The sequence below is a fragment of the Dryobates pubescens genome, chromosome Z (assembly GCF_014839835.1).
Source record: "Dryobates pubescens isolate bDryPub1 chromosome Z, bDryPub1.pri, whole genome shotgun sequence".
Taxonomy (NCBI): Eukaryota; Metazoa; Chordata; class Aves; order Piciformes; family Picidae; genus Dryobates; species Dryobates pubescens.
In genome coordinates this window covers 77,714,236-77,739,478 of record NC_071657.1, presented here as the reverse complement: position 1 = coordinate 77,739,478, position 25,243 = coordinate 77,714,236, and the positions used below count along the sequence as shown (strand labels likewise).

Sequence of the window (25,243 nt, the reverse complement as noted above, 5' to 3'; positions counted from 1 at the left end):
AAAGAAGAGGAAGAGGAAGAGGAAGAGGAAGAGGAAGAGGAAGAAGAAAGAAGAAGAGGAAAAAGATGAAGAAGAAAAGAAGAAAAATAAGAAGAAATAATGAAGGTTAATAAAAAATAATGAAGCAAAAGCCCCATAATGATGAATAATCAGGTTTTCAGTAAAGAGCACATCTGGAGAGATCACCTACCCACAGAGGAGAGGGCAGCAGCTTGTGAGAGAGAAACTTTCTGCAGCATCTCCAGGGCTCTGCAGCATTCCCCTGCTTCTATTTTAGCTGCTTTTACTCCTTGCAATAACTAAACCAGGAATGAAATCCTGCAATAATGGGAAACAATCTAAAATAAGAAACTTCCTGCAGCACCTCCAGGACTCTGCAGCATTCTCTGCTTCTATTTTAGCTGCTTTTTCCTCTGCAGTAACTAAAACAGGAACGAAACCCTGTAATAAAGGGAAATAACCTGAAAGCAGGGTGCATTCCCCCCATGTTGGAGGCTGTGCACCTGCCTGGCCGCCACGGGGTGGCCTTTCTTGTCTGACCTGGCTCTGCCCGCCACGTCACCTGTCTGTGCCCCTGGCGTGTGCCCCTGGCGTGTGCCCACTGCGTGTGCCCTGCTCCCGCTGGCTGACGTCAGGGCTGTGATGGCCGTGGCCGAGCGGGCCGGTCCCGGCGCACCTCGACTTCATTCATTTGCAGACAGCGAGGAGCACAGACCGCTGCTAGAGCTGCTGCTGCTGCTTCTTTTCCCACCATTCCCACCTTTCACAGACACACCCCCACAACCCCCCACCCACCCCATTTCCATCGCATTCCACCACTGGAGGTCCAGCGAGCGGCCGCGCTCCGCCGGCCGGAGCAGCCAGGCTGTATATAGAGGAGGGAATGCGGCAGGAGCCCCGGAGGTGACGACGGCAGCAGCGATGCTGTGAGCGGACAGGGACAAATAAAAGCCATCGCAGCTGGCGGGGAAGTGTGGGGGTTTGTAATGCCAGCGGCGCTGCCAGGCTGCTGCTCCGGCGCTGCGCTCTTGTCCCGCTGTCGGGTCGGAGATCATGTAGGTGTTTTGTTGTGAATTACAGTCAGGGGGGTTGGGGGGTGTGTGTGAAAATCTGGGGAGGGAAGGAAGAGGATTCGGGAGGGTTCATTTGTTAGTTGTTTTGTTTAAGGGGATTTTATGACTTTTTTTTCCTTTTTCTTGTTTCCCTCTCCCCTTCTCCCCCTCCCTCCCCACCCCCCTCCCCTCCCCCCCCCGCTTTGCTCTTCGCCTTTTGTCTTGATTGTTTTTTTCCGTTTCAGGTCAGTTACTATTGTAGCCTTCGGGAACGAAAGGGACAGGTTTTCTGAGGACAACCAGCAGCCCAGCCTGATCTGGAGCTATCTGGGGAGAAGTGCTCTCATTTCCCAGATCGATAGCAGCCTGTCTGCCGCTCACGCCGCTGCGAACCGAGGTTTCACCGAATACCAAGCCTGCGTGTTTGGAAATGTCAGGCTGCTGGTGCACGACTGCCCTGTCTGGGTAAGAAACTGCTCTCAGTCTTTTTAACCACGGAGTCAGAACTTCAGCTGATTTTAGGTTCTTTCCATTGCATTTTTATCCCTATTTTAGTTATTGCAAGGACTAAAAGCACCTAAAATAGAACCAGGAGAACGCTGCAGAGTCCTGGAGGTGCTGCAGAGTCCTGGAGGTGCTGCAGGAAGTTTCTTATTTTAGATTGTTTCCCATTATTGCAGGATTTAATTCCAGGTTTAGTTATTGCAAGGAATAAAAGCAGCTAAAATAGAAGCAGGGGAATGCTGCAGAGCCCAGAGCCCTGGAGATGCTGCAGAAAGTTTCTCTCTCACAAGCTGCTGCCCTCTCCTCTGTGGGTAGGTGATCTCTCCAGCTGTGCTGTTGAGTGAAAACCTGATTATTTCATGATTCTTCATTAGTCTTCATTTTTCTTCATCACTATTATTGATCCTTATTAATAATTATTGTTATAATGATTGTCATTCTTTGACACTTAGCTCACTGCGCACTTCATTGAATATAAGTAGTCAGAGATGAAAAACACTGTGTCATTGCTCTTAAAGTTGCATTTAAAGGAGGTAAATTTGGTGTTTTCTTTGTTCCTGGGGATACATCTGGACTTTTCCCTCTCCTTGATTTGCTCCTGAGAATGCTTCTGGGCTTTCCTCTCTCCTGCACAGGGGAAAGCAAAGGTGCTAGTGTTTGCTGAGCAAATTGCTTGGTGAAGGCCCCAAACTCCAAGGCAGGCCAGATCAGAATGAGGTTATTTCAAATGGGACCTTCTGTCTGAGTCCTGCATGTTCAGGGAGGAATTAGAATAGCTGCAGGCTGAGGACAGCTTTGTGTTCTGCAGGATGCTGCAGAAATAAAGAACATAATCGCAGTCCTTTCCCCTTCCCCTTCCCCTTCCCCTTCCCCTTCCCCTTCCCCTTCCCCTTCCCCTTCCCCTTCCCCTTCCCCTTCCCCTTCCCCTTCCCCTTCCCCTTCCCCTTCCCCTTCCCCTTCCCCTTCCCCTTCCCCTTCCCCTTCCCCTTCCCCTTCATGCTGAAGGAGTAAAGGACACTGCGGCAGTGACTCCACTGACTTAATCCCTGTGGAAATTCCTGGATAAGACCTCAGTGACATTGGGGTGGATTAGGCAGGGTGGAAAGCAAATGTTTGTGGAGAGAGGTCTCAGCCTGGGCAGCCTGAGCAGCCAGAGGGAAAAGGCAGGTTGGGAGGAGGAGAAGAGAAAGCTGGGGTCAACAGGAGCTCCTTTTTGTGACTCTGCATCTCAGGCCCTCTCTCTCCAAATCTTTATCAGCAAGAAAACAAAACCCTTAGTTAGTCAGGTAGGTAGGTAGGTAGGTAGTTAGTTAGTTAGTTGGTTTGTTGGTTAGTTAGTTAGTTCTTTTCTGTAAAAGAAGCCCAAATGCAGGCAGTTTTCAGCCTGCAAAATGACATCATAACCTTTAAAGTCTTGCAAAGTGCAGGCTGTGGAGTGGTTTCAGTGCTCCCCCCAAGGAATGATCACATCTGAATGGGATTCCCCTTATCTGAAGGTAAATAGAAAGGATTTTGGTGCTCTTCTGGGCTGTCACCACTATTACTAAGTGAGATGATGTGTGTGAGCAGATCAACCATTGTGCAAGAAATGATACTGATAATCTAAATTAAAACGTATGTAATGACTTCTTAGTAACCTTAATAAACAAACAAAGTTTTGCAGCTTTTAGAAATTAAAAAAATAATCAGTTCCAGCTCCCTAATTCTGTCTTTAGATTGATTTCCTTTTTGCAGTGAGGGAAACTTACTGTGGAGTCTGCAGGAAGTGTGACAGTCCCAGAGAGGCAAGACCAGGAGTTTGTAACCTCACCACCAAACGCCTGTGCTGCCTGTGCTGGTTCAGAAGGTCATGGGGATCCTGTTTCCTGCATGTGCAGTTTGTTGGGAGTCACTGGAGTGCAGCAATGACCTCCTGAATATTAATCAGGGCTGCAGGACTTCAAAGGACTGTTTCAGAGGATGGGGAAGGGGATACTGGTGAGGAAGGTAGGATGGCAGGCAGGGATAGCTGGAGATGGGTAGAAGAAAAGGCCTGGGCTGGAGATGCAGTTTTATGTTGGTTGGTTTGCTTGTGCTCTTCTACAAAACAAGGTTCTTCAGTTCTACAAACATTTTTTTTCCCTTGAAAATCTGGTTTCTTGTTTTCTGCAGCATTATGTTGTTGAACCTCTTGGATTTTATCCTTTCTGAGCTGAAGGAAGCAAGATCATTGTTAGTGGGAGGGATGAGGAGCAATTGGTGTCTTTTGGCTTAGAATAAGACATTTCAGGTACTCTGCAGGAAGTTGGTTGGTTGTTTCTCCTTGCCTGGGTTAGGCAGAACCAGGGCTGGGTGCTTGAGGTTTGTCAGGTCCTGGTGGTCCTCTCAGGACTGTTCCTCTGCTAGCCTGGGAAATGGTAGCGAACAACTCAAAATGAAGACTGATGTTGCCTCCAAACATGTTCTGCAAGGAATGTGATTCTTGTAGCACTGCACTAAAAGAGGGAATCAGTGGAGGCCAGGGGTCTCCTGGGTGCATGATGAAAAGTGTAGGCAGCAGGCCAGGGGAAGTTCGCCTCCCCCTCTAGTCTACCCTAGTGAGACTACATCTGGAGTCCTGGGTCCAGTTCTGGGCTCCCCAGTTCCAGAGGGACAGGGAACTGCTGGAGAGAGTCCAAGTGGAGGCTGCGAAGCTGCTGAGGGTCCTGGAGCAGCTCTGTGAGGAGCAAAGGTTGAGAGCCCTGGGGCTGAGAGCCTGGAGCAGAGCAGCCCCAGAGGGGAGCTGAGCAATGCTCAGTCAAAGAGCTAAAGGAGCTGTGGGGGGCAAGAGGCTGGGGCCAGGCTCTGCTCAGTGGTGCCCAGGGACAGGCCAAGGGCCATGGGGCACAAAGTAGAGGCCAGGAGGTTGAATGTGAGCAGGAGGAGAAAGTTGTTTGGTGTGAGGGTGCTGGAGGCCTGGAGCAGGCTGCCCAGAGAGGTTGTGGAGTCTCCTGGTGTGGAGAGCTTCCAACCCCCCCTGGGCATTGTGCTGCTGGGCAAGCTGCTGTGGGGGCCCTGCTGGAGCAGGGGGTTGGGCTGGGGGAGCTCCAGAGGTCCCTTCCAACCCACACCACGGTGGGATTTTGGGATTATCACATTCTATGACACTGGAAAAGAAATGGCAGAAGAAAATGTCACTGTGAGTGTCCCCTTCCTGCCTTGCCTCCCTTGTTCTTTGTTCTCTAATTGGGATCAGTACTGAAAGGACATCAGAGATGTTCAGTCATGTGGCTCATTTGAATGTTTATCCTTTGTAAAGCCACATGGGTTTAATTTTTTTGAATTTATGTGTGGTTTTTTATTTGGTTTGGTTTATTTTTTCTTGTGTTTTGGAGGAGTTTGGAGTTTTTATTTTGCCTTTTTATTATTTGTTTGGGGCTTTTTTGTTCTTGTTGTTTGTTTGGTTTTCTTTCTTTTCCCTCAAGGATCACCACCTCACCACCTTCAGAAACATTGTGTGGTTTCCCTTGGTTCATAAAACCTGCCCAGTTTCTCGAGGATCACTTGGAGGATCACATCAGCCCTGTTCCCAGTAGCAGAAATACTATGGAGTAGTTTAAAAAAGGCAGCAGCTGGGGGTTGTTTAGGAGGTTGCCTTGCTCTGGGGTGGATGCTCTGCTGTCTTTGTGCCTGCTCAGGGGCTTGCACAGAGCTTCCAACTTCCATGGGACTTCTAAGGCTCAGATATTTCAACTGTGGTCTTGAGAAAATGTTTTGTGAATTATGTTTGGGGTCCCCCCCCCCCCTTCCAACAATCTTTTTCCATGAGCCTTTTTCTCAGGTCTATTCCTGCTTTTTAGGGCTTTTTTTGTGCACCACCAGCAGCAGTTCCCTGAACACAGCTCCTTCATCTTGAGTTCCGCATGGCACAGCAATGTGCCCTGGGGGACAAGAAGGACAAGGGAGTCCTGGGGGGCATTCAGAGGAGTGTGTCCAGCACAGCCAGGGAGGTTCTCCTCCCCCTCTGCTCTGCCCTGCTGAGACCTCACCTGGAAGACTGCAGCCAGCTCTGGGCTCCCCAGCTCAGGAGGGACAGGGAGCTGCTGCACAGAGCCCAAGGGAGGGCTACAAGGATGAGGAAGGGCCTGGAGCACTACCTGGGGAGCAGAGGCTGGGAGCCCTGGGGCTGTTCAGTCTGCAGAGGAGAAGGCTGAGAGGGATCTGATCAATGTCTCTCAAGAGCTGAGGGCTGGGGGTCAGGAGGCAGGGGACAGGCTCTGCTCAGCTGCAGCCTGCCAGAGGCCAAGGGGCAGTGGATGGCAACTGCAGCCCAGGAGGTTCCAGCTCCAGAGGAGGAGGAAGTTCTGCAGTGGGAGGCTGCCAGAGCCCTGGAGCAGGCTGCCCAGAGAGGTTGTGGAGTCTCCTTCTGTGGAGCCTTTGCAGCCCTTTCTCAGTCTGGAGCGGGAAAGAGACTCAGCTCTTTTGAATATCCTGTGTTGTGAAACTAGAGGCACAAAGGAGGCCAAAATATCAACAGCCCTTGAGACTATTTATGAACAGAATAAAGTGGATGGAACAAAAGAAGGGAAAGAGAGAGGGAAAATAGAGAGAAAGAGGGAGAAGAGGGAGAGAGCAGAGGAAAGGAATTCTCTTACCACACCCTCACCCCCCAGGACAGTTTGGGTCTGTGAGGAAGCCTGCTGCAGCTTTGGCCTGGAGGAGAGGTCATCCTGGTTGGCTGCACTGTCCTCCAGCAGTGGAGGGGAGGGAGAGATCCCAAAGTCCCAGTCCAAGCCCTTCTCTGAGCAGCCTCTTCAGCCCCAGGAGTTGCAGCAGGTGGAACTTAGAATACAATTAACCAGGTTGGAAAAGACCTTTGAGATCATCAATTCCAACCTATCACCCAACACCATCTAATCAACTAAGCCATGGCACCAAGCACCCCATCAAGTCTCCTGAACACCTCCAGTGATGGTGGCTCCCTGGGCAGCCCATTCCAATGGCCAATCTCTCTTTCTGTGAAGAACTTCTTCCTAACCTCCAGCCTGAACCTCCTCCTGCTCTGTTGCCCCCAGGCTCCATGGTGATGTCTTCTCCTGTCTGTCCTTTTCTCTCCTGGTATTCTCTTGCTTTTTCTTCACAGCAGCACTGCCCAGGTCTTTTCCCTCTCCCCAGCCAGGAGTTGCTCAGGTCTTTGCTACAGCTGTTTAGGGATGTGTCCAGGTGGTGACTGTGCATACTCCAGAGGGTATGGACAGCAGTGGCCCCTGCCCATTGTTTCCAGGGCAGCTGCAGTCTGGTGAGCAATCTTGCACCATCCTCCCTTTCCAGGGTAGCTGATGGGCAGAGATGATTTTGTCTGTGCACATTCCAGAGAGTCCTTATCCAGTGGCCAATGTGTATCTGCCCAATACACATCAGCTATTGTCTGGGCAAGCAGCAAAGGTGATTTTATCTTTGTTGAGTCACATCAAGAGAGACAAGATTTAGTCTCTCCCACAGCTTCATCTGGATGTGTTCCTGTGTAACCTGTGCTGGATTCTATGGTCCTGCTCTGGCAGTGGGGATGGACTTGAAGAACTCCAGAGGTCCCTTCTAACCCCTAACATCCTCTGATGCTGTGATCTCCATGGTGTTCTCCATGGGGCAGTTACCTGGATGCAGCAGCAGCCTTGGCAGGCCTTTAACACATCTGAAAGTAATGGAATTTGATGCACTCTGAAATTTAACACTTTTAGTATCCCCACTCCTTTGCTAGTTTAATACACAACCACAGATTCCATTTTATTTTACTGTGCCATCCTTTCTTGTTTTGGGGCTTGTCTGTCTGAAGTTGGCAGTTTACAGATGGTTGTATCCTACCAAATTATTTCCCCTGTTGTCCCTTCCCTTCCCTTCCCTTCCCTTCCCTTCCCTTCCCTTCCCTTCCCTTCCCTTCCCTTCCCTTCCCTTCCCTTCCCTTCCCTTCCCTTCCCTTCCCTTCCCTTCCCTTCCCTTCCCTTCCCTTCCCTTCCCTTCCCTTCCCTTCCCTTCCCTTCCCTTCCCTTCCCTTCCCTTCCCTTCCCTTCCCTTCCCAAACCTTCCCTTCCCTTCCCTTCCCAAACCTTCCCTTCCCAAACCTTCCCTTCCCAAACCTTCCCTTCCCAAACCTTCCCTTCCCAAACCTTCCCTTCCCAAACCTTCCCTTCCCTTCCCAAACCTTCCCTTCCCAAACCTTCCCTTCCCTTCCCAAACCTTCCCAAACCTTCCCTTCCCTTCCCAAACCTTCCCTTCCCAAACCTTCCCTTCCCAAACCTTCCCAAACCTTCCCTTCCCTTCCCAAACCTTCCCTTCCCTTCCCAAACCTTCCCTTCCCTTCCCTTCCCAAACCTTCCCTTCCCTTCCCAAACCTTCCCTTCCCTTCCCAAACCTTCCCTTCCCTTCCCTTCCCAAACCTTCCCTTCCCTTCCCAAACCTTCCCTTCCCAAACCTTCCCTTCCCAAACCTTCCCTTCCCAAACCTTCCCTTCCCAAACCTTCCCTTCCCTTCCCAAACCTTCCCTTCCCAAACCTTCCCTTCCCAAACCTTCCCTTCCCAAACCTTCCCTTCCCTAACCTTCCCTTCCCTTCCCTTCCCTTCCCAAACCTTCCCTTCCCAAACCTCCCCTTCCCCTTCCCCTTCCCCTTCCCCTTCCCCTTCCCCTTCCCCTTCCCCTTCCCCTTCCCCTTCCCCTTCCCCTTCCCCTTCCCCTTCCCCTTCCCCTTCCCCTTCCCCTTCCCCTTCCCCTTCCCCTTCCCCTTCCCCTTCCCCTTCCCCTTCCCCTTCCCCTTCCCCTTCCCCTTCCCCTTCCCCTTCCCCTTCCCCTTCCTTACTTTATGAGAGGACACAGGACAATGCCTGCCTTCATTAATTTTCTTTCTGGCTGAGCTCAACCAGTCAAAGCTCTTTTGGAAAGCCTTGACTGGAAAACAAAAGCATTCCAGGGTCCTGGCCTGAATTCCCTTGGTTTCTGACGAAGATGCTTCCTTCTGTGTGCTGCATGTTACTCAGATGAGCAAGTTCAGGGTTCCAGTGAGTTATGGAGAGTGCACCCACAAGATTTGTTCTGTAGTGGACTTGAGTGATGCTGAGAAACCTTGCAGGAAAAAAAAGGGGAGAGCTCTGGGGATGTGTTTTGGAGAACATTGCTGGAAAGAAGCTCTGTTAATGGAGGATGGTTCTCTGAAGTGGAACTTCTCATAGAGTCACAGAATGGTTTGGGGTGGAAGAGACCTAAAAGATCATCCAGGTCCTGCCATTGGGCAGGGACACCTCCCACCAGCCCAGCTTGCTCAAGGCCTCATCCAGCCTGGCCTGCAGCACCTCCAGGGAGAAGGCAGCCACAGCCTCCCTGGGCAACCTGTGCCAGGCTCTCCCCACCCTCACTCTCAACAATTTCTTCATCTTCAGTCTCCCCTCTCCCAGCTCAAAGCCCTTGTCCCTGGTCCTGGCACTCCCAGCCCTTGTCCCAAGTCCCTCCCCAGCTCTCCTGGAGCCCCTTCAGGTACTGGGAGGCTGCTCTGTGGTCTCCCTGGAACCTTCTCTTCTCCATGCTGCACATCCCCAACTCTCACAGCCTGTTCCCACTGGGGAGGTTCTGTAGCCCTCTGCTCATCTTGGTGGCCTCCTCTGGAGCCTCTCCATCAGCTCCAGGTCCTTCTTGTGCTGGGGGTCCCAGAGCTGGAGGCAGTGCTCTAATACCCCCAGTGCAGCTCTCTTGGATCCAAGGGGAAGTCCAAGGGGAATATTCCTTAGGGTGGTTCAGGCTCCCTCACACCCCCTCCCCAGACATTTGCTCTTGCTGTTGCCCCACACCCAGGGCTAGTTTAGGTGGAGATGGAGACATTTCCAAGAAGCTTTTAGAAAGAGTGTGGGCATTGCAAGGGCACAGAGGCTTCCAGGGCCATTCCATGAAGGCATTCATAAATTATTGCTAACAAGGCAAGCATTGTCCTCTGGAGAGGTCATGTGGTTCTGTAGGGAAAAAAGAAAAATCAGGTCTTCTTTGCCTCCAAAGGATTTGGTTTTGATGTTTAGTGTTTGAGGAGCCTGATCAACTAATGGCAAGAACATATGAATGTGTAAAATAGAGGCAGGCAAGGGAAGAATGAAGCTTTGTAAAGTAGTAAGTCCTGAAGAGTATCAACAAAAGTATAATAATGTTTCTTTTTTTTGGGGGGGGGACACCACTTCTGCTTAACATCTTTATTGACAGCTTTGATGAAGTCACAGAGAGTGTCAGCAGTCTCTGGGCAGATGGCTCCAGCTGAGGTGGAGAGCTGATCTGCACCAGGGCAGGGAGGCTCTGCAGAGGGACTTGGACAGATTGGATCCGTGGCCAAGGTTACCAGGAGGAGCTTCAGCTAGGCCAAGTGCCAGGTCCTGCACCTGGGGCACAGCAACCCCAAGCAGTGCTGCAGGCCTGGGGCAGTGTGGCTGGAAAGCTGCTGGCTCAAACGGCCCTGAGGGTACTAATGGACAAGCAGCTGAAGAGGAGCCAGCGGTGCCCAGGTGGCACAGAAAGCCAAAGGCATCCTCCTGGCTGGGATCAGAAGTGCTGTGCCCAGCAGGAGCAGGGAGGGCACTGTGCCCTGGGACTCAGCTCTGGGGAGGCCACAGCTCCAGTGCTGTGTCCAGTTTGGGGCACTCAGCACAAGAGAGATGTGGAGGTGCTGGAGCCAGGGCAGAGCAGGGCAAGGGAGCTGTGAAGGGCCTGGAGAAGAAAGCTGATAAGGAGAGCCTGAGGGAGCTGGGGATGGTTAGTGTGAAGCAGAGCAGGCTGAGGGCAGAGCTCATGGCTGTCTCCAGCTCCCTGAAAGGAGGCTGTGGAGAGCTTGGTGCTGGCCTCTGCTCCCAGGGAATTAGTGACAGGACAAGAGGGAACAGCCCCAAGCTGCCATTGGGCAGCTTCAGACTGGACAGGAGGAAAAAGTGTGGTCAGACAGTGGTGGCAGAACACCATGGCAGAAGGCACAGATCTCCACCAACCTGCTGCAAATTGCAACCCCACACACCTTGGAAGCTGCTAGCAGCTGCACCAGGTTCCCACAGGGTTTCTTTCTCTGGTAGCTATGAAAAGAGTTGAATTAATAGAATCATGGAATGGTCTGAGTTAGAAGGGACCACCAAAGGTCATCCAGTCCAACCCCCCTGCAGTCAGCAGGCATGTCCCCTACTCGATCAGGTTGCACAGAGCCCTGTCCAGCCTCACCTTGAATATCTCCAGGGATAGAGCCTCAACCACCTGCCTGGGCAACCTGTTCCAGTGCTCAGCCACCCTCCTGGTGCAGAACTTGTTCCTCACATCCAATCTAAATCTGCTCTGTTCTCATTTCCAAACATTGTCCCTGGTCCTGTCCCTGCAGGCCTTTGGGAACAGTCCCTCTGCAGCCTTCTTGAAGCCCCTTCAGGTACTGGGAGGCTGCTCTTAGGTCTGCCTGGAGCCTTCTCTTCTGCAGGCTGCACAGCCCCAGCTCTGCCAGCCTGCAGAGCTTCTGCAGCCCTCTGCTCCTCTTGGTGGCCTCCTCTGGAACCTCTCCAGCAGCTCCAGGTCTCTCCTGTGTTGGTGTCCCCACAGCTAGACACATGGCACTTGGGGTCATGGTTTAGTGGGGGTGGTGATGTTGGGCTGAAGGTTGGACTGGAAGATCTCAGAGGTCTTTTCCCACCCAAATCACCCTGTGGTTGTGTGATTCTGTGATATTAACACTTGTTGCTGTGTGGATGCTATGTTGAAGCAGAGGAAAATCACAGACAGCTGAGTGTGGATGTCCAAAATGAAGGAGCAGAGCTCTGTAGAAACCTCATCCATGAATAATGGTTTTGTGTCCATTTTGCACTGAAGCCCTTTTATTTCATTCAAGAAAACATTTCAAAATTAATTACTCAAGAGAGTAAAGTTTCTTCCTGCAGAACATATTCTAGTGGGTCCAAAAGAGGCCAGCAAGATGAGCAGAGGGCTGCAGAACCTCCCCTATGGGGACAGTCTGGGAGAGTTGGGGTTGAGCAGCCTGGAGAAGGTTTCAGGAAGACCTCAGGGCAGCCTTCCAGTACCTGAAGGGGCTCCAGGAGAGCTGGGGAGGGGCCTGGGATGAGGGCTGGGAGTGCCAGAACCAGGGACAATGGCTTGGAGCTGGGAGAGGGGAGACTGAGAGTGGAGATGAGGAAGAAATTGTTAAGAGTGAGGGTGGGGAGAGCCTGGCACAGGCTGCCCAGGGAGGCTGTGGCTGCCTCCTCCCTGGAGGCGTTGAAGGCCAGGCTGGATGAGGTCTTGAGCAAGCTGGGCTGGTGGGAGGTATCCCTGCCCAATGGCAGGACCTGGATGATCTTTGAGATCCCTTCCAACCCAAACTACTCTGTGGTTCTGCATTTTCTGATGGGTGTTTCTCCTCCTCAGGACATATTTGACAGCGACTGGTACACCTCCCGCAGCCTCATCGGCAGAGCGGACATCATTGTGATCAAATACTCTGTCAACGACAAGACTTCCTTCCAAGAGCTGAAGGAGAGTTATGTCCCCATGATCAAGAAGGCACTGAACCACTGCTCAGTTCCAGTCATCCTTTCTGCTGTTGGGGCAAGGAAAAACGGTGGGTACAGAGCCTGCTGTGGCACCAGGGAAACGTCCCACTGGGAATGTGCTGCAGCTGGAGCAGGAGCTGGGTGCTGGCCCAGCTTGTTCACTGTTGTGCTTTAAGCTTTCCCAGAGTCCAAAAGCACAAATGGAACAGATTGAGGTTGCCTCCCCTCTCCTTTTTTTCCAGGTAGGGGAAAGCAAATTAGGTAGGGGAAAAGAGAGATGAAATCACAAAAGAAACAGCCTGAAACGGATTTGGAAGTGAAAAGGTAGGTTTAACAGAATATCAAAAGGCATTTGAGTAACAGGAAGGTTACAAAGGTAGATGGAAAATAGGGTAAATAAAAATACATACAAACCCAGGCACAGATGGCAAAGGACCTCCTGGCTGCAAATGTGGATTCTCTTTAGATGCAGTCCTTGGGAGTCTGGGGCAGCATGGAGCAGGCCCCACCTCGTGCTTGCTGCATTATCATCATCATCAGCAGCAGCAGCAGCAGCAACAGCAAGGGCTCAGCATCTCAGGGAGGCGAGGGCAGGAGCAGAAGAGCAAGCTGGGAAATGTCTCCCCTTAAAAAGGCTTAGGGGCAGGAAGTCTCTACATATGCTTCAGACTTCCCCTACACTGGACAGTTTTAAGACTCAGCTTGATAGGTGCTGGGCCCTCTCATTTCAACTCTACTATTACCTAGAAAGGTTGGACCAGATGAACCTTGATGCCCATTCCAGCCTGGCATCCTCCTGGAGGTCCATTCCAACCTGACATTCTGTGATCCTGTGTGATTCTTTATGAGATGGACCCTGTGGGCATAAATTCTCTCAGGTCATGGCTCAGGGGGAAAATAATGAGGTTAAAGCTAAATACAGCATCTTGCAACCACAGCAGAGAGGTGGAGGGAAGTCTCAAAATTCTCCAGGACTTCCTCTCAGGGAGCTGCAGAGAGCAAGGAGGTCTCCCTTCAGCCTCCTCCACACCACCCCCCCCCCCAGCTCCCTCAGCTGCTCCTCCCCAGCCCTCTTCTCCAGACCCTTCCCCACCTTTCTTGCCCTTCTCGGGACCTGCTCCAGCACTTCTCTTGTGGTGAGGGGTGAAGGAAGGGACATTTTCCAACCCAAACAAATACATTTTTTTTTTCATTCTATGATTTTATACAGAGAAATATTAGGCTTAATATTAAGAAATGTAAATATTTTGATATCTTAAAAAATACTAACCTTTCTTCATATCCAGGAATGCTAAGCTGCAGGCAGGAAGTGTGTCTTCTATGGACATAACACTGAGTTTTGCTAGGTTCTACTGATATATCTTTCTGGGCAGTGATTAAAGAAGCTTTTAAAGGACCTCTATATATTTATTTTCTTCCTTTTTAGCAATTAATTAACATCTTTATACTCTGATTTATACAGGGGAGATAAACCTGCCACTCTAAAAGTGAGGTCTTGCTGAACCAGTATTTGACTTCCCCAGCACCTTGTCTGACACCATTTAGATAAGCACAAGGTGCCACCAGCCTGAGTGGCTCCACCACTGATATTTTCCTTCTCCACTTGTATTGTCCTCCCCCCTGCCTGTCTCCCAAAATAAGGTGACTGTGGGAGAAGTCAGGCTGCCCAGCCATGGGTACTCTATGGGACCTGCTTGGAGCAGACTGCTGAGCAGACACAGAGCCCTTTTGTTTCTGGGAGGTATTTGTGAACACAGCAGTTTGCTCATACAAATTACTAAGACTTTAATCCTCTGCAGTGCTGCCAAAAGGAATAATAATAATAACAATGATAATTTAAAAAAAAGAAGAAATAAAAATCAGTGTTGTTACATGTTATCTACAGATCTGAGCAGCGGGAAGACATTATAGAGCATGCACAGCACAGCCATGGCCAGCAAGGTCATCAAATCATAGAGTCACAGATTGGTTTGGGTTGGAAGGGATCTTTAAAGCTCATCCAGCCCAGCTCCCTGTAGCCCCCAGGGACATCCCCAACCAGAGCAGGTTGCTCACAGCCACAAACAACCTGACCCCCACTGGTGCCAGCCATGGGGCAGCTCCCACCTCTGGGAGGTACCAGGCTGTCCCCACCCCCAGGGTCAAACATTTCTCCCTTTTCTCCACTGTCAGTCTCTCCCTCTTGCACTCCAAACCCTCCCCCCTTGTCCTGGCACAACAGGCCCTGAGAAAAAATCTGTCCCCAGCTTTCTGCTCAGCCTTTAGGCACTGCAAGGCCACCAGAGTAACATCTGTCTGCTGCAGGAGATCAGAGCATTTTAGGGTTTTGAGTTAATTTTCAGTTCTCTGGATCAGTTCCAGATTTCAGTCAGGAGTTTTTGACTGGGCACAACAGTCCCTGAGATGCAAGGGTCAAAAATTCCCTCCTGCTATCTAGTCTGATTTTTACCAGCATTAAGCAAAGCTGAACCAGAGTGGCTGATGGATTTGGAGCAGTTAACCAGCATGACCTTAAAAATCCCCTGCAGGATTCAAAAACTTCAGTGTGAAGTGTGTGTAATTGAATCAAGTTCTCAGCACCCACACTCCTGTGGCAGCTGGGACTGCAGAGGAGATGTCCCCACTGCTGCTGTGCTGCCTGCATGCACAGGGCAAAATAACTCAACGAGCTCAAGGCTGATATTCATGACTGGGAACCACAGCTGTGCACATAAGTGCATGAAGAAGAGTGTGGCTATTAGGAGCAGAGAGGTTCTCCTCCCCGCCCCTACTCTGCCCTAGTGAGAGAAGCCACATCTGGAGCACTGGGACTAGTTCTGGGCTCCCTGCTTCAAGTCTGTTGGAGAGAGTCCAAGAGGAGATTACAAGGCTGCTGAGGGTCCTGGAGCAGCTCTGTGAGCAGCAAAGGCTGAGAGCCCTGGGGCTGAGAGCCTGGAGCACAGCAGCCCCAGAGGGGAGCTGAGCAATGCTCAGCAAGAGCTAAAGGAGCTGTGGGGGGCAAGAGGCTGGGGCCAGGCTCTGCTGAGTGGTGCCCAGGGACAGGCCAAGGGCCAAGGGGCAGAAAGTGGAGGGCAGGAGGTTGGATGTGAGCAGGAGGAGAAAGTTGTTTGGTGTGAGGGTGCTGGAGGCCTGGAGCAGGCTGCCCAGAGAGGTTGTGGAGTCTCCTGGTGTGGAGAGCTTCCAACCCCCCCTGGGCATTGTGCTGCTGGGCAAGCTGCTGTGGGTGCCCTGCTGGAGCAGGGGTTGGGCTGGGGGAGCTCCAGAGGTCCCTTCCAACCCCATCATCCTGGTGGGATTTTGGGATTCTGTGATAAGGTCCCTGAGGCCCTAGACCAAACATGGCTTTTGGAAGTCCTGCTTGACTCTTCCATCCTTTCCAACCCAGCTGTAAAGCAGCACTAACGCAATGCATGATGAGCTTTGTGCAGCAGCTGATATTTTGGGTTGATCAACAGGAAGTTGGGTGGGTTTTTTTTTAAAGTATTTATGGATTTGCTATTCTAAAATTACTGTTTTCATTTCCCTCCTTGTTATTTTTTTTAGGTAATAGACCTTTACAATTGTTAAGTCAAGTATTTCCCCTTGACTCTGCTCTGCTGAGACCCTACCTCCCATCCTGCCTCCAGACCTGGTGTCCCCAACACAAGGACACAGAGCTGCTGGAGAGAGGCCAGAGGAGGCCACAAAGATGCTGCAAGGGCTGGAGCAGCTCTGCTGTGAGGCCAGGCTGAGGGAGCTGGGGTGTTCAGCCTGGAGAAGAGAAGGCTCCAGGGGGACCTCAGAGCTGCCTGCCAGGACCTGAAGGGATCCTGCAGGAAGGCTGAAAAGAGACTTTTCCTGAGGGTGTCTGGAGACAGGAGCAGGGGGAATGGTTTGAAGCTAGGGCAGAGCAGGGTCAGACTGGAGCTGAGGAAGAAGTTCTGCAGTGCCAGGGTGGTGAGACTCTGGCACAGGCTGCCCAGGGAGGCTGTGGCTGCCTCCTGCCTGGGGGTGTTCCAGGCCTTGAGCAGCTGAGTGCAGCTGGGAGGTGTCCCTGGGCATGGTGGGGAGGTTGGAGGAGATGTCTCTGAGCTTCCTTCCAACCCGGGCCATTCTGTGATGATTCTATGTAGTACTCTGGGTTATTTGGCAAAAATAACCTTCCTTCCTTCCTTCCTTCCTTCCTTCCTTCCTTCCTTCCTTCCTTCCTTCCTTCCTTCCTTCCTTCCTTCCTTCCTTCCTTCCTTCCTTCCTTCCTTCCTTCCTTCCTTCCTTCCTTCCTTCCTTCCTTCCTTCCTTCCTTCCTTCCTTCCTTCCTTCCTTCCTTCCTTCCTTCCTTCCTTCCTTCCTTCCTTCCTTCCTTCCTTCCTTCCTTCCTTCCTTCCTTCCTTCCTTCCTTCCTTCCTTCCTTCCTTCCTTCCTTCCTTCCTTCCTTCCTTCCTTCCTTCCTTCCTTCCTTCCTTCCTTCCTTCCTTCCTTCCTTCCTTCCTTCCTTCCTTCCTTCCTTCCTTCCTTCCTTCCTTCCTTCCTTCCTTCCTTCCTTCCTTCCTTCCTTCCTTCCTTCCTTCCCTTCCTTCCTTCCTTCCTTCCTTCCTTCCTTCCTTCCTTCCTTCCTTCCTTCCTTCCTTCCTTCCCTCCTTCCCTCCTTCCTTCCCTCCTTCCTTCCCTCCTTCCTTCCCTCCTTCCTTCCCTCCTTCCTTCCCTCCTTCCTTCCCTCCTTCCTTCCCTCCTTCCTTCCCTCCTTCCTTCCCTCCTTCCTTCCCTCCTTCCTTCCCTCCTTCCTTCCCTCCTTCCTTCCCTCCTTCCTTCCCTCCTTCCTTCCCTCCTTCCTTCCCCCCTTCCTTCCTTCCTTCCTTCCTTCCTTCCTTCCCTCCCTCCCCTGCCATGTTTGTCCTCCCAGGAGTGCCTTGCACCTGCCCCCTCTGCACTGCAGACAGGAGGAGCTGTGTCACCACCTCCGAGGGGGTCCAGCTTTCCAAGGAGCTAGGAGCCACTTACCTTGAACTGCACACTCTGAATGACTTCTACATACAGAAGTACTTTGGAGGAGTGGTGAGTGGGAAGGTGCTGGGTTGAAGTGGGGTGGCATACAGGGGGCATGCCAGGGCTTGGAGAGTAAGTAGAGGCATGCCATGAGGTTCACTAAGAGCAAGTGCAGGGTTGAGCACCAGGGCTGGGACAATCCTCACTGTTAATCCAGGCTGGGGATGATGAGTCTGAGAGCAGTCCTGCAGAGAAGGACTCAGGGTGCTGGGGGGCAGAAGCTGGAGAGGAGCCAGCAATGGGCACTGGCAGCACAGAAGGCCAAGGGCAGCCTGGGCTGCATCCAAAGCAGTGTGGCCAGAGCTGGAGAGAGGGGATCCTGCCCCTCTGCTCTGCTCTGGGGAGACCTCCCCTGCAGGGCTGTGCCCAGCTGTGGGGACACCACCAGAGGAGAGCCCTGGAGCTGCTGGAGAGGCTCCAGAGGAGGCCAGCAAGATGCTGAGAGGGCTGCAGAAGCTGTGCTGTGGGGCCAGGCTGGCAGAGCTGGGGCTGTGCAGCCTGCAGAAGGGAAGGCTGCAGGCAGAGCTGAGAGCTGCATTTGCATCTCTGCAGGGGATCTAAGAAGGCTGCAGGGGAACTGTTCCCAAAGGCTTGCAGTGATAGGACAAGGGACAATGGCTTCAAACTAGAGCAGAGCAGATTTAGATTGGATGCAAGGAATAAGTTCTTTACCAATGAAGGTGGCTGAGCACTGGAATATGTTGCCCAGGGAGGTCATTGAGGCTACATCCCAATCAAGGTGAGGCTGGGCAGGGCTCAGGGCAACCTGATCTAGTTGGAGGTGTCCCTCCGGACTGCAGGAGGTTGTCCTAGATGACCTTTCCAGGCCTCTTCCAACCCAAACCTTCCCGTGATTCTATCATTCTGTGACCTGCTGGAGCAGGTCCAGAGGAGGCCACAAAGGCAATGACAGGGAAGGAGCACCTCTGCTATGGGGCAGGCTGGGAGAGCTGGGGCCACACAGCCTGGAGGAGGCTCTGAGGAGACCTGTATGCAAACCATTTCAATATCTTCTGTTCTTCTGAAACAACCAAGATGTAAAAATAAAAATACCTTTTGTGTTCTAGTTGGAGTATTTTATGATCCAAAGCTTGAACCAGAAGTCATCCCAAAAAATGAAGAAAAAGAGAAAGACTCAGAAGTGCCATCGAGTTCAACCCCCTCAGCTGGAGCAGCCAGGTGCTTGCTGGGGGCTGGTCTCAAGTATCCTTCCTTGGGGGTCTCCCATCCTTTGAGCAATTAACACTTTGTAATCATGATTTTGGGCTGTTCTGCCCTGTCATCAGGCCTTCTGGTGATGTAGCTCTGCTGTCATCATCTTTCAGTGATGCCTTGGGGAGAATTATGAAGGGATATGTTTAATGTCATTGAACTGCTTTATTTCAGGTAAAAAATATGGTTTATTTCCTCCCGGTGCCCTTGATGAAATCATGCAAAGGTGAATTAATAAAAGCTTTAAATTAAAGCTTTATAGACAAATTAAAGTACAAGGTCATTGCATCAGGCTTTAATGTTCTGCAGTTTCATCAAGTCACATTTTTGCTTGCTGAAAATAAACCAAGGGAGAGGTCTAGAGCCTTTCACATGATTTCAGAGCATCTGATCGCTCAGCATCTGATGCATTTATGCAGTGAGATAATTGCTGTCTGCTAATTACATCCAGATGCCTCTTCTTACACATGCTAAAAATTGATTCAGATGCCTGAAGCTGGGGATGCTGGGGAGTGAGAAGCTGGAGAGGAGCCAGCAATGGGCACTGGCAGCACAGAAGGCCAAGGGCAGCCTGGGCTGCATCCAAAGCAGTGTGGCCAGAGCTGGAGAGAGAGGATCCTGCCCCTCTGCTCTGCTCTGGGGAGACCTCCCCTGCAGGGCTGTGTCCAGCTGTGGGGACACCACCAGAGGAGAGCCCTGGAGCTGCTGGAGAGGCTCCAGAGGAGGCCAGCAAGATGCTGAGAGGGCTGCAGAAGCTGTGCTGTGGGGCCAGGCTGGCAGAGCTGGGGCTGTGCAGCCTGCAGAAGGGAAGGCTGCAGGCAGAGCTGAGAGCTGCATTTGCATCTCTGCAGGGCAGCTGCAGGCAGGCTGGGGAGGGACTGTTGAGAAGGGGCTGTGGGGCTAGGCCCAGGGGCAGTGGTTTGGCAGTGGAGCAGGGCAGGGTTAGGTTGTCCCTCAGGAAGGAGTTGTGCAGAGGGAGGGTGGTGAGAGCCTGGCACAGGCTGCCCAGGGAGGTGGTGGAAGCCTCATCCCTGGAGGTGTTCAAGGCCAGGCTGGATGTGGCTGTGAGCAACCTGGTGTGGTGTGAGGTGTCCCTGCTCATGGCAGTGGGGCTGGGACTGGATGAGCCTTGAGGTCCTTTCCTACCCTAACAGTTGTATGATTGTATGATCAGGTAGAGCTGTCCTGCAGGCCCTTGCCCGAGTCCTATAGCCCTGCTCGTTGTCTCCCGCAGAAAAGATGCCGATCCTGAAAGGAGAAGCCTCTCACTACGATGCAGACCTGCACAACCTGCTCTGCTGCTGCCAGTGTGCTGATGTGGCCTTCTACCCTGAGGACCTCAGCACCGTGGTGGAGGCTCACAAGGTCATCCTCTGCTCCGTCAGCCACCTCTTCATGCTGCTCTTCGAGGTGAAGAGTGCTGCTGACATCCGTGATGCCTCCATCGTGAGCATGGCTCAGAGCCTCTTCACGGTGGAGAGCAGGGACACCTCCCCCACAGACACCCGTGATGGACCACCCTGTGTCCCACCAGTGAAGGTGGTGGTGAAGGACTCTGTCTTCTGCTCTTGTCTCCCAGACATCCTCCACTTCATTTATTCAGGTATGCCGTGGGGATGGGTCTGACTGCTCACGGTATCCCCTGGATCCCAGCATGGTGGGAGTTGGAAGAGACCTCTGGAGTCAAAGTTCTGTGATCTGGTTGTGGTGAAAGAGATTAAACTGGTAGAATATTGAGTGAAAGACATAAAAATCCCAGAATCCCAGCATGGTGATGCTGGAAGGGACCCCTGGAGCTCACCCAGTCCAAGCCCCCTGGCTCCAGCAGGGCACCCACAGCAGCTTATAGAACCATAGAATCAGGGGACTGTCAGGGTTGGAAGGGACCTCAGGGCTCATCCAGTCCCAACCCCCCTGCCATGGGCAGGGACACCTCAGACTAGATCAGGTTGCTCACAGTCACATCCAGCCTGGCCTTAAATACCTCCAGGGATGAGGCTTCCACCACCTCCCTGGGCAACCTGTGCCAGTCTCTCACCACCCTCACAGGGAAGAACTTCTTCCTCACAGCCAAGCTCAATCTACCCATTTCTATTTTTTTCCATCCCCCCCAGTCCTATCACTCCCTGACACCCTCAGAAGTCCCTCCCCAGCTTTCTTGTAGCCCTCTTCAGATCCTGGAAGGCCACAAGAAGGTCTCCTCTCAGCCTTCTCTTCTCCAGACTGAACAGCCCCAACTCCCTTAGCCTGTCCTCATAGGAGAGCTTGCCCAGCAGCACAATGGCCAGGAGGGGTTGGAAGCTCTCTCACAGGGAGACTCCACAACCTCTCTGGGCAGCCTGCTCCAGGCCTCCTGACACCAAACAACTTTCTCCTGCTGCTCAGGTGGAACCTCCTGGGTTCCAGTTTGCATCCACTGTCCCTTGTCCTCACAGAAGACACCACCAAAGATGTTTCCCCTCCTCTTCAGGTGGAATCTTTTCCTGGACTCCTAGGGCCTGTGGCTGGTTGATTTATAACCCTGCTTTGCCTGGTCTTGTGGTAGGTGCTTTCCAGTGGGAGCGACTGGAAGAGGATATAAAAAAGAAGTTGAAGGATCCAGAAAAAACAGAAAATGTGCTTGAGAAGGTGAAATGCATCCTGAAAACTCCAGGGAAGGTACATCTGCCTCTTTTGGGTCACCCTTTAGTGACTCAAATTCTTGGGAAACTGCTTTTGCAGGCAGCATTTCCATGTCTGTCTGGGCTGTGCACTCAGTTTGGCTCACAGATCTCTGGTTGCTTCGTCTGTGAGCTGTTCCCAGGCAGACACAAAACACAAACTGTGCACATCAGAGATGCTGCTGCAGTGTACAGAATGGATGTAACTGGTGGGAAGCTCACAGGGAGGTACCCTGGAAGGATTACCCCTGTTCACAGCTTTGCACATGTTCTAACAACATGATTGTGTGTGGCTAATTCCCATGTAATAGAGGCTGCCCTGGAAAGCTTTGCCTTGTTGAGGATGTGCCAAAAGCTCTGCCTCTGCAGCAGGTCAGGAGAGATGGTTTGTCCTCATAGAATCAAAGAATGGCAGTGGTTGGAAGGCGCCTCCAGAGCTCATCCAGCCCAACCCCCCTGCCAGAGCAGGGGCACTCAGGCTGGGGCACACAGGAACACATCCAGGGGGGCTTGGAAACTCTCCAGAGAAGGAGAGCCCACAACCTCTCTGTGCAGCCTGCTCCAGGCCTCCAGCACCCTCACACCAAAGAGTTTTCTCCCTATGTTGCTCCAGTTTGTGTCCTTGTGCCCTTGTTCTACTGCAGGACAGCACTGAAAAGAGCCTGGCCTCTTCTTCTTGCCCCTCACCCTTCAGCTATTTGTAAACCTTCCTAAGATCCCCTCTCAGCTTTCTCTCCTCCAGGCTCAACAGCCTCTCTCAGCCTTTCCTCCTCACACAGTTGTTCTATTCCCTTCAGCATCCTTGTAGCCTTCTTTGGATTCTCTCCAGCAATTCCCTGTCTTGAACTGGGGAGCCCAGAACTGGATGCAATGCTCCAGATGTAGTCTCACCAGGGCAGAGTAGAGGGGGAGGAGAATCTCCACCGAGCCACTGGCCACACTCCTCTGTGAATGTGTGGAAAGCTGTAACTCAATATATTTAATTCATCAGGAAAATGTGATTTATAGAATCATGCAAGAAGAGAATCATATTGGTTGGAAGAGACCTCTAAGATCATCCAGTCCAACCATTAACCCATCACTTCCAGGTCACCACTCAACCATGTCCCTCAGTACTTGGTGCCACATTATCATGTTAATAAAAAATTACAGTATAGAATTTGTTTTAACAGAGATTTTCTGGTAGGGCTTCAACAGTAGGGCAACAAATGTGGGGAAGGGTTTGGAGAACAGGTCTGGGGATGAGTAGTTGAGAGACCTGGGGGTGTTCACTCTAGATTAGAGGAGGCTGAGAGGAGACCTCATTGCTCTCTACAGCCCCCTGAGAGAAAGCTGGAGTGTGGTGGGGGTTGGGCTCTGCTCCCTAGTCTTAGGTGACAGAAGGAGAAGTATCCTGAAATTGTGCCAGGGGAGGTTTAGGTTGGCCATGAGGAACAATTTCTGTGCTGCCATAGTGGTAAGGGATTGGCTCAGGCTGCCCAGGAAGCTGGTAGAGTCCCCATGGCTGGAAGTGTTGCAGCAAGCTGTGGCCGTGGCACCTGGGGCCAGGGTTTAGTGGCCATGGTGGTGCTGGGTTGAAGGTTGGATTGGATGATCTCAGAGATCTCTCCCAACTGAAACCATTCTGTGATTTTCTGATAATACAGAACTTGCACAAAACATTTATGTCAAATTAAATGGGAAATCATCTTGAACTGTGCTGAGATACTGTAATGCAAAGATCAAAAGGTCACTTAGCTGCTTTAAGCTTCTGATGGCTCAGCTGTAGGCCCACACCTCTTGAGTGTCCACAGCTGGACACATTGGTAGGGCTGGACTTTGAAGGTCCTGAAAGCTCTTTAGGAAACAAACCTCAATTGCTGTTTATTTTTTTGGGGGGTATTATTCCTTAGAATAGAATAGAATAGAATAGAATAGAATAGAATAGAATAGACCAGGTTGGAAGAGACCTTCAAGATCATCGTGTCCAACCTATCATCCAACACCACCTAATCAACTAACCCATGGCACCAAGCACCCTATCAAGTCTCCTCCTGAACACTTCCAATGATGGTGACTCCACCACCTCCCTTGGCAGCCCATTCCACTGGGCAATCACTCTCTCTGTGTAGAACTTCTTCCTAACCTCCAGCCTAAGCCTCCCCTGGCGCAGCCTGAGACTGTGTCCTCTTGTTCTGGTGCTGGCTGCCTGGGAAAAGAAAGCAAACTCTGCCTGTCTACAATCTCCCTTCAGGTAGTTACAGAGAGCAAAAAGGTCTCCCCTGAGCTTCCTCTTCTCCAGGCTAAGCAACCCCAGCTCCCTCAGCCTCTCCTCACAGGGCTGTGTTCCAAACCCCTCACCAACTTTGTTGCCCTTCTCTGGACTCATTCCAGCAACTCAACCTCCTTCCTAAACTGAGGGGCCCAGAACTGGACACAGGGCTCGAGGTGTGGCCTAACCAGTGCAGTGTACAGGGGCAGAATGACCTCCCAGCTCCTGCTGGCCACACTGTTCCTGATGCAGGCCAGGATGCCATTGGCCCTCTTGGCCACCTGGGCACACTGCAGGCTCATGTTCAGCCTACCATCAATCAGTGCCCCCAGGTCCCTCTCTGCCTGACTGCTCTCCAGCCACTCTGACCCCAGCCTGTAGCACTGCATGGGGTTGCTGTGGCCTGGATAGGTTGTGAATAGGTTCATTTCATAATTGAAGCTTTTGTACTTCAAAGACATGAAGGCTAGAAATCAATTAATTATTTTTATTGATAAAAATTAATCATGATTATCTTGGCAAAAATTAATGATGGAAAATCAGATCAAATGTTCACCACAAATTCAACCTCACCTGCATTTCCCTTATCACAATCAATCATTTTGATGTTTGTTCCTTTGGGTAGCTTTAGATTCCACTTTTACAGCAAGAAGAACAGAACTGGAAGGTAACTAAAAGGGTCTGGATCTTAAAGGTTTTTATGCTGGCATGCCCAGAGGGTTGTAAGTGAGGTCATGCTCCATCCTGCAAGCTCCCTCTCTGTAGTGGCAACATCAGGGAAATGCCAGAAAATACACAATTTTTGGCTGCCTTGACTGAGAGTGCAGCATGGTGCCAGTGAGTGGATGTGTGTCCATCACAGTACCCACAACCAAACTTCTTTTTCTACACCCTTGGGTCAAAACAGGGCAGGCATGAAGAAGGCTGGAGTCCAGAAAACTCACGGTTCACACTCCCCAGTATGGGGGAGATCTGTGCTAAGTCAGATAGGACCAAGGCTAGAGCTGGGGTGTGACTGTTGGAGATATGGACACCTCAGAGGTGCTGCTCTGTGGGAAATAGGACAGACTAGATGGGGAATAAAAGATCACAGGCTCACAGGATCAGAGGATGTGAGGGGTTGGAAGGGGCCTCTGGAGATCTCCCAGTGCAAGCCCCTGCCAGAGCAGGAGCAGAGAATCCAGCACAGGTCACACAGGAACACATCCAGACAGGGCTGCAAAGGCTCCACAGAAGGAGACTCCACAACCTCTCTGGGCAGCCTGCTCCAGGGCTCTGGCAGCCTCCCACTGCAGAACTTCCTCCTCCTCTGGAGCTGGAACCTCCTGGGCTGCAGTTGCCATCCACTGCCCCTTGGCCTCTGGCAGGGTGCAGCTGAGCAGAGCCTGTCCCCTGCCTCCTGACCCCCAGCCCTCAGCTCTTGAGAGACATTGATCAGATCCCTCTCAGCCCTTCCTCCAGACTAAAAGGAGACAGAGATAAAGAGGATAAAGAGGACTGCAGAGGTTTGGATGTGGGAAGACACAGCTGAGTGGTGTTAGCAGAATGACACAAAGCAGACAGCAAAAGGCTGGGTTTATTTTCCTCACAGAAATGATGTCTTGAAGTCTTTGTGGGTAAATCTTCCTGACAGCCTCTGGTCACTGCTTTGTCTTGCAGCTCAGCACTGCCAAGGACTGCAGGTCTCACCAGATAAGACGTCTCTACAGTACCTCTCTCAGGCTTTTCTTTAACACACCTGTCTTAGCTGACGTCATCTTCAAAATACAAGGTATGGAACCACAGCTTCTGTTGATGTTTGTCCTCTCTGCAGGAGTGGGGGAAATGGAGGTGACTGTCTTGTGTGGTGTCAAAACTAAGGAAATACATGTGAGTGCTCTGTCCAGTTTTAGTGCCCCCAGCAAAAGGGGCATGGAACTGCTGGAGAGGGTCCAGAGGAGGGCATAAAAATGAACAGAGGGCATGAGAATCTCCCCTGTGGGAGATGATTATGCCCCTGTACTTCACACTGGTGAGGCTGCAGCTTGAGTGCTGGCTTCAGCTCT

At 51.6% G+C, this 25,243-nt stretch overlaps 1 protein-coding gene across 1 annotated transcript in view; it reads left to right on the top strand.

Annotated features, from left to right (window-relative positions):
- The first annotated feature begins 842 nt into the window (after positions 1-842).
- The window catches only part of RHOBTB3 (Rho related BTB domain containing 3), a 36,549-nt gene continuing 12,148 nt past the window's right edge, over positions 843-25,243 (top strand). The window contains exons 1-8 of the mRNA XM_054178943.1: positions 843-1,055; positions 1,298-1,517; positions 11,929-12,121; positions 16,933-17,084; positions 18,143-18,254; positions 19,522-19,890; positions 20,833-20,945; positions 24,858-24,969. Coding sequence (XP_054034918.1) covers positions 1,054-1,055; positions 1,298-1,517; positions 11,929-12,121; positions 16,933-17,084; positions 18,143-18,254; positions 19,522-19,890; positions 20,833-20,945; positions 24,858-24,969 — 1,273 coding nt within the window. The 5' untranslated portion in view covers positions 843-1,053. The remainder of the gene's footprint in view (positions 1,056-1,297; positions 1,518-11,928; positions 12,122-16,932; positions 17,085-18,142; positions 18,255-19,521; positions 19,891-20,832; positions 20,946-24,857; positions 24,970-25,243) is intronic.